The 9008-nt window shown below is 26.2% G+C and overlaps 1 protein-coding gene across 1 annotated transcript; it reads right to left on the bottom strand.

The window, feature by feature from the left end:
- Positions 1-7863: 7863 nt before the first annotated feature.
- On the bottom strand, positions 7864-8594 carry LOC149885487 (uncharacterized). The gene is made up of 2 exons (XM_090093302.1): positions 8225-8594; positions 7864-8151 (listed from the first exon to the last, which is right to left on the bottom strand). The coding sequence occupies exons 1-2, from the start codon at positions 8354-8356 to the stop codon at positions 7864-7866; spliced, it is 420 nt and encodes a 139-aa protein (XP_089949428.1). The 5' UTR covers positions 8357-8594.
- Positions 8595-9008: the final 414 nt, after the last annotated feature.

Genomic DNA, 9008 nt, shown 5'->3' with positions numbered 1-9008 from the left:
CATATACACTCAGACTTTTTTTTAAAATTTTTTATAATTTTAGTGATTTGTTCTTTTAATGTTTGTTCCGTCAAACTTTTTAAAAAAGTGTCATTTTTTAATTTTTCGTTCATTTCAACTAAAACGCTTTCTTTATCCCGACATTGCTTATTTAGGACTATTTCACTACATTCCAACACTCGACCAAACATTTTACAGCTCCAATCTTCAGAAAAAATCTCCGTACAAATATCGATTAAATCATCATCGGACATAAGCAAACTAAATGACATTGTAATTAAGATTCTAAAACAAATACCAACTGACATTATAATTATGATTCTAAAAAATTAACATGTCACATAAATAACAAGTCTACAAAACTGAATTTTTCTGAAAATAAATTTTTCAAAAAAAGTCCAGTCTTGAAGATTACAGATTTTCAATATATACTAAATTGAACAGTGACATTTATCATCGCAGTATACTTTAGTTAAATAAGTAGGATTATCACACTGGTGAACTTTCACTTTAGGATGTTTTTGAGACCATCGAGCAAGTTGTTTAATGTAACTCAATTTTTTTACAATACCATAATATTCGTGAACATAAACGAGAACAAATTGATGATTTAAAAAAGTTACAACTCGATCTATATCCCAATTATCAAAGTCTTCAGGAACCTCTTTCACTATTTTTTCCATTTTTTTTAATAACAAAATTAATTATGACAAATCTAAAAAAATGATAAATACAATTGCAATTCCTATTTATGAAAAAAAACATTTCAAGTTATACAAGAAAAGATTAAACACACGTATAAAATCATTTCATAAAAAATACCATGTCATAACTTTTTAATAATAAAACAAAATAAATGACATTGTTTATTCCACAATTCTTTTTTTGTTAGATAAAACAAATACATCTGCATTATAAGCGCTATCGAAATAATCACCGTTACGTAAATCATCAATAGAATCAGGTTTAAAATTTCTTTTAAAAAAAACAAAACGTGTTGCTTCTGGATATTTGTTATGTAATACTTCTAAACTATCACTCTTTCTTTTTCTTCCGTAAACAAAAGCTGTTTTTTTAAAAGTAAAATGTTTTTTATTTTCTTTGTTCATCTCTTTAAACATGTCATACACTGGATAAGGCGTATACAAACAATAGATCAATTGATGATAATATTTAATAGTCCTATATTCCAACTCCTTTTCTTTCTCTATTTCTATCATTTTTAATATCTTGGGCATGTATAAATATACTTCGTAATAATTATCAAAACTAGTTCTTTTTGGAACATTTAATTTCATATACACACTTTTAGGTATAGTATTGATAAAAAACATATGATACAATACTTTCATTTCGTTAATAATTTCATAAGCGTGAGGAAATGAAATTTCATAACGTACACGAAACATTTTCAAAGTGGATAATTTTAAATATTTATTTAAAAAATTTTTTCTCACCATCATCATATATACGATCAACCAAATTTCTTCGTTTTTTAGATGAATTTGTAAACCTTTTTTTAATTCCTCCATGTCAAACAAAGTCTGTGCTTTACTTAACCAGGTATCATAATCTTCCGCTAAATAATTATCTGGTAAAACTTCATATAAAACTTTTTCAATAATACGTTCATCATCAGTCATTATTTGATTGGAATTAGTAATACTTTCATACTTTTCCAAAAGGTCGCCTATATCTCTAAAACTATTTAATATTAATTTGGCTTTTTTTTCAAAATCAATTTGTGGATATTTGGTCATTAAATTTTTAAAATTTTCATTCAAGTCGGGAAATCTATCAATTTCATCATTAGTAACTATACCCATATTATCGTGGAGAAAAACACCTTTAGATTTTGTAACATTAAAAATATCATCAGTCGACATCTTCTGTTTTTCAGTAATAGGTAAAACTTCTTCCTTTTTACTTTCTTCCATTACGAATGGTATTTTTTAGTTAACGCTATTCAATTGATTAGCTATCTAATAAAAAACAGATATATTTGAAAAAAAATCATTTATACAATGTAAAAATATTAAAAAATAGTATTACAAACGTGTCGTTTAGTGATTTTATGTAATATTAAAAAAGACAAAAAAATTATACAGTATTCATCAAAAAAATATCATCCACATTTTCACCTTGAAGATTAAGATATTCACAACAATAATGAAATATTTCATGAGCTTCATTACAACCGCGTTTTAAATTGAAAAAATATACAATGTTAGATAAATGATAACAAATGTGACAAGCTAAATATCGACAAAAAACAACATCATCGTTTTGTTCCGCTTTTTCTTTTAAGGCGCTGAAACGATCAATAAATAAATTATTTAAAATTTCAGTTTTGGCGCTTTTAATGTCTAATAAACTTAAAAAATAAGTCACGCTATTGACTCCGTTGATAAGTCTTCCGGTATGTTTAATAGGATTACCGTGCTTGTCTATCAAACAAATATCATTACCATTTTCTTCATCGTCGGAAATTTCAATAACATTTGGCTCAGACAATTTAGATTTATCGTCAGGTTCATCACCTGTTAAATCAATTACTTCTGGAGTTGGGTCCACAATGAAATGTATTTCTACGTTATCATTAAATGTGACGTGTTTTTCTTCTATCATTTCAATCTCATTTTGTTCATCCATATTTTATTAAAACTAAACGTTATTTATATTGTATACAAAGTTGAACAGCTAGTTTAATACATTCCGTACAATATTGTGGATATTTATCACAATCCAAACATAAACGAAAATAATTTAACAAAACACCCACTTCGTTTAATAATTCAACAAAATGTTCTTTTAAAAAACCGTCACTGATATTACAATGATATTGAAAATCATAATTTACATTTTCTCGTAATATTAAAAAATAATCATCGTCTGTTAAATATTTACTATAAAATAAAAGATTGTCGCAAATACATTTTATTTCTCTAACATCATTATTTTCCAAAACTTTTAATTGTTCTTTATGATTTTGAATAAAATCTTGTGCGTCCAATAAAAATTCACGAAATCTTGAAAAATAAACTGACAACATATTTTTACCGTTAATCTTTATCTTCTTTGATTTTTTCTAAAAAAATAAATGATAAAACAATACAAAAACATAATTAGTCATTTATAAGATTTTATCCACTTCATTATAATACGTACTCAGCGGTGGTCCTTCAACGGTTTGCAACTTTTTTTCTGTTAAAACATAAGATGGAATAGATTTTCTAGTTAACACTTCATATTGTAATCTGTTATGTTCTCTAATAAACACATCCACTTCTTTATCAGGATTATAAGAATACATACTTATCAAGGTAGGTTTATCCGCTTTAAAAGTAATTAAAGGAATTGTAAATTCTTTACTAATAGTTTTCCAAGCGTTAATTTGACTTTCTTTAATACTTTCTATAAACATTTGAGCTATAAAATTTTCATCCCAATTTTCATAAGAAATAACATTATCGTCGACTACGTTATAATAATATTCCATTTTTCTTTCACCGCTGATTTTTGGATTTACAAATCGATTGTCATCAGGTGATGATTTAATAGCAGCGCGATACATAAAACATTTGACGTTAAATTTAGGATCGTCTAATCCTTCACAAATTGTTAAACTATGATTTAAGCATTCGTTAATTTTTTTAAAAGGTATTAATACGGAAATTTTTTTAGCGTTTCGAATGACATGAAATACATTTTTATTAAAATCAAATTGACCCATTAATTGTATAGGACAATTTAAATATTGATTCATTTTACTTTTAGCGTCATCTTTTTCATTGACATAAATACAATATAAAGATCCTGCAGCTAATTGTCCATAATTTAAGAAATTGGAAGAAGGAGTACTAGATAAAGTAACCATTCTTTACTTACGACCTTGGAGCTTTGTTCTTTATTTTCGTATTACTTCTTGATCGCTGTCTTGTCGCTTGAAGACGTTGAATGATTTCTTGAAAAAACAACCCTTTATATATGTTTTTTTGAGTTAATCCTTTAACAATAGGCGTTCTAAAAATAAACATTACTCAAAGTAAAAATATGAAATAAACAAAAGTTTATGAGTCATTTAATCTTTCTAACAAAAGTATTAAAAAAAATATTAACATTGATGTTAATATTAATCCAACGTAGTTTCGAAAACATCTTTTAACAATAAAAAAGATTATCATTGTCTACAATGTTAATCTAACATAGTTTCGAAAACAACTTTTAACAATAAAAAATACTTTACAGTATTAAAAAAGATTTGCATTGGCGACAAAGTTAATCTAACGTAGTTTCGAAAACAACTTTTTAACAAAAGAAAAATTTTTCACAGTATTAAAAAGATTAACTTCAATGTCAATGTTAATCTAACATAGTTTCGTAAACAACTTTTAACAATAAAAAATACTTTACAGTATTAAAAAAGATTTGCATTGGCGACAAAGTTAATCTAACGTAGTTTCGAAAACAACTTTTTAACAAAAGAAAAATTTTTCACAGTATTAAAAAGATTAACTTCAAAGTCATTGTTAATCTGTCGTAGTTTTGAAAACAACTTTTCACATTATAAAGTTTTATCCTCTATTGAAAAATGATTAAAAGAGGATTAATCGACAAAAAACACATAAATAAGCTGGAAAAAAACACATTTTATTAAACAACCTGAAATTATAAAGAAGTTTTTTGAATTACGCAAAAGAAACACAAGTAAAGGTATAGAATGGATTCTTCTTCTGAATATTTATGTTATCTTAACGAGTTAAAAAATCATTATCAAAGGATAGCTGAAAAACATATAGATTTTGCTTGTCCTGCAGATGATTACGGAAATTGTGATTGTTGTGACGAATGGTTTTTAATTAATAAACAAAACACAGATTTGTTTCGTTGTTGTAAATGTGTGTTGTATTTTTGTGTTTCTTGTTTTCATTTTCATCAAAGTATTTGTAATAAAATTTTAACCGAAGAAAAAATAAAACAACATGCTATTATGTTACGTTATGTTAAAAAAGAATCCATTATTAAAAATGTCAATGTAGATAAAAACCACAAAAGATGTATACAGGATAAATGTCACGTATTTGAAGAATAAATTTGATTTTTAGATGGGAAAGAATCGTTGTAGAAAAAATATTCAAAATCATCCCTATTTTAACACGGATGTTCCAAACAAGTCGTCACTAGAAAAAGAATTAAAAGAATTAAAACAAGAAATCTTAACGTTAAAGTTGGAATTAAAGAACGCTTTTGAAGAAACATTTATGTTATGTTTTAAATTTTGTTATTATTGTAATCAATTAAAATGTAATACAACGTTATGCGTCAATTGTCAAAATTATGTTTGTGAACTTTGTATGGATTATCATGTCAAACATTGTATTACCAAATTTTCACAATGTAACGCTCCTTATGATCAATCGGAATGTGTTAACACTAGTTTTAAATGTGTTTATTGTGTAAATAAAGTATGTAACCGTTGTATTGACGAACACAAAAATTGCATGATGATAGAATAATATATTTTTTTATAAAAAAATGAATTTTGTCGTAAATTAGTTTAAAATAAAAAAGTTGTTCATATTTACAACAATATTGGATTAAGTAAATAAAGAAATGTTTTTCGTAATGAATTTAAAATAAATTGGTATTGTTTGTGTAAGAACGTCATAATCTTTTTTTTATAATTCCATTCATTTTTTGCTTTTATTAAAATCAATCTGTATGTAAAAATTTGTTTTTTTAGATTAAACAAAAACATGGTTAAAGAAATTCATATGAATAAAATTGTCGATATAATAATGAACTTATATGGACAAAATTGGAAACAATTGGGATTTGACTTTTTATCCACGTGTGTTATCGAAAGTATTGATTACGACGAAAGAACATTACATGAAAAAATTTTCAAAACCGTATTGAGAATTTTTCAAAAAGATCCTAAAGATTATCAAAAAAAAATTCATGCTTATTTGGCTATGAAAGGTCATTTTATATATTTAGAAAAGCATTGGGTGTAACAAAAAATAAATATATCGATACTTTTTGTAATTATTTTTTTTAAGGAAACTATTGACTAAACTTTTAGTTTTTTACAGTAAACATTGTTTTATAATGATGATATTCATTTCTTTTTTAAATAACGTTTAGTTGTATGTTAATTTTTAGATAAATAACATATGATATGGAAAAATCTAAGCTTACAGTAAATTCAACATATTACAAAGTGTTTAATGTAAAAGAAAAACATTTATGGAGTTTTCAAGAAAAAAAAGAAGTAAAAAGTATTGTTAAAAAATGGCGATATCAAAGAATTATAAAAAATTTATCAATGTTACCGGACAGCAAAAGTTTTCCTTGTATAAAGATAAACAATGAAACTTTCATTTATAAAAAAATGAAAAAATTAGATTTAGATTTGATTAAAAAAGAAATGAAATACAATTGTTTATAAAATGTATTTTTTGTCTTTTTTTGTTATCAAATACGACTTTTCATTGTTGTAATTTATTAATATGTCATTTTTTTAAAAAGATGAATTTTCAAAATAATAAAAAAAGAAGAACGGATGCAGTGGAAGACGACGATGATTACTTTGACAAAGAATACGAACATCAGCAAAAGAAAAAAAGAAATGAAACATTAGCTCTGGAAATTATTGCTAGAAAATTAGGAGTAGATTCAAAAGTTTATGCTAGAATTGCTGGAATGGACGAATCAAAAATAGAAGAATTAGAGTATGACAATAAAAAACTTTCCCATTTTAATTTAGCGGTAGTGTTTTATTTAAAAAAGACCTTTGCTGAAAATTTAAGAATATTAGCTTATATAAAGCGATATGATATTGTAAGAGAAATACAAGGTTTAATGTACGATTGATAATTTTTTTGTACACATGGAGATTGATAATTATTCCAATACAAGTGAAATGATTAAAGAAATTGGTTTTTTAACTCATAAAAAATATTATTTAAAGTTATTACATGCTACAAATGATTTTGATTATTGTCATTTTATAGTAGAACATTTAAATAATAATTCTTTCTTAAATATTCAAAGTGAATCTGTTGTCATTGAATATTTTTGTAAAAAATTTGTTTAGATTAATAATAATGAACGTTGAAAAACACTTAAATTTGAAGAAAACAGAGGAGTCTATATCCATTCCAAAACAGAAATACAGGAACTTATTACCAAAAACAGCCGAGTTAAAATCCATCCCATTGAGTGAATTCAATGCCATTTTACCAAAAACAGCAAAGGTGCCATTTAGAGAAAACTTACCTTTTATCACAGGTAAATTTCAAGTTTACAATTTAAAAAATAAACACAAATTTTCATTGCAAGAGAAAGAAGAAATTATAAAAATAATAAAAAAATGGAAGTATAACAGAATGATGAAAAACCAAAATTTTGTACCTGATGAAACCAGTTTTCCGATTGTCAAAATGAATGGACAATGGTTAGTATATAAAGAACTAACAGATCAAGATATTCATAATATGAAAGTAAAACTTTTTTATAACCTGTATTTATCGTTGAAAAAAAAATTTTAAAACTTTTTTTGTTTATATTGTAGTTATTTTTTATTCTAAAAAAAAATTTCACAAAAAGATATAATGTCTATCTTCCGTTTCTATTAAAACGCATGACCGGATTTAATACTACTCGGACATCTCTAACGCCGGGTATATAATCCGGATCACGGAGGTCATCATCGCTTTTTTATTATAAAAAACAAAGTCACAAAATTTTTTATTATAAATTTTTTATTATAAAAAACAATTTTTTATTAGAAAAAACAAAGTCACAAAAGATATAAAGTTATTTTTATTTTAAAAAACAAAGATACAAAAATATAAAAAATTATCGTCCGTTTCTATTGAAACGCATGACCGGATTTAATACCACTTGGACCTCTCTAACGCCGGGTATATAATTCGGATCATGGAGGTCATCATCGCTTTCGGATTCCTCTGAAGACTCCGTCTCATCCACTTCAGATTCAGTCCGATCAGACTCAGACTCAGAGTCAGACTCGTCCTCAGAAGCTGTTGGATCCTCCGAATCTGACTCCATAACAAAGTCGAATTCATCGTCAGTATGAATTTCTATGACTTCCTCCATCGCTATATTGGAACTGATACAATTCACCTAAAAATAATTTATTATTATACATTATTCATCTCTATGTTTATAATCTTTTATATATCTCTATTATTTATACCTGAATCGGCAAATGAACCGGTGTCGGACGCAACCGGTTCAATAATTCTATGATGTCGGGACGATGTTCGAACGGAATTTCAACGTCGCCATCTTGCAGTTTTACGGTAGTTGTAGTTGATGACACGCTCATTTTTCAATAAAAATTTGCGCAGGGGTTCAGGCTGTCGTGTGGCGTCGAACGCTGTACTGACCAGAATAAACCGAAACACAACTTATATGCCAACGTTAATCCTTTTCAGGGGGAAAAAAAATCAACCAATCCCGTAACGAGTTTCGTTTTACACAGATTAAGATTACGGATTACGGATTAGCTATTACGTTTTACCTTTATTTTTTTGTAATGGATTAAGGATTAAGGATTAGCTTTTTTGTAATGGATTACGGATTACGGATTAGCTATTGCGTTTTATCCTTATTTTTTTGTAATGGTTGATATCCTTATCATCATACCTTCTTATAAAGAAATTGGCTATAAAAAGAACAAACGTGTATTTGTTATTGGTGGGGCCTTAAGAAATAGTGGGACTAGTCCAATTGCATATGCGGCACCACGACAATGACCTTATCATACAATTAGCGGAAATATTTTATGTCTATATGCCCCTCTTCTAAAACAGAATACTATTCTACTCCAATAAAGTAAAAACGCCAATCAAATGTAAATAGTTATTTGTTTTTAAATATAAATAGAAGATAAAAATAATTACACTTAATTACTTTTCCATTTGCTTAACAATGTTTTTAACAGAATTGTGGCTATGAAAATAGCCTTTTTTGCGTGT

The sequence above is a fragment of the Hydra viridissima genome, unplaced genomic scaffold (assembly GCF_058129835.1).
Source record: "Hydra viridissima isolate aposymbiotic clone 2 unplaced genomic scaffold, HvirCarnegie_v1 scaffold_7, whole genome shotgun sequence".
NCBI lineage: Eukaryota > Metazoa > Cnidaria > Hydrozoa > Anthoathecata > Hydridae > Hydra > Hydra viridissima.
The sequence above is the reverse complement of the archived record's forward strand: the minus strand, read 5'-3'. Positions and strand labels throughout refer to the sequence as shown.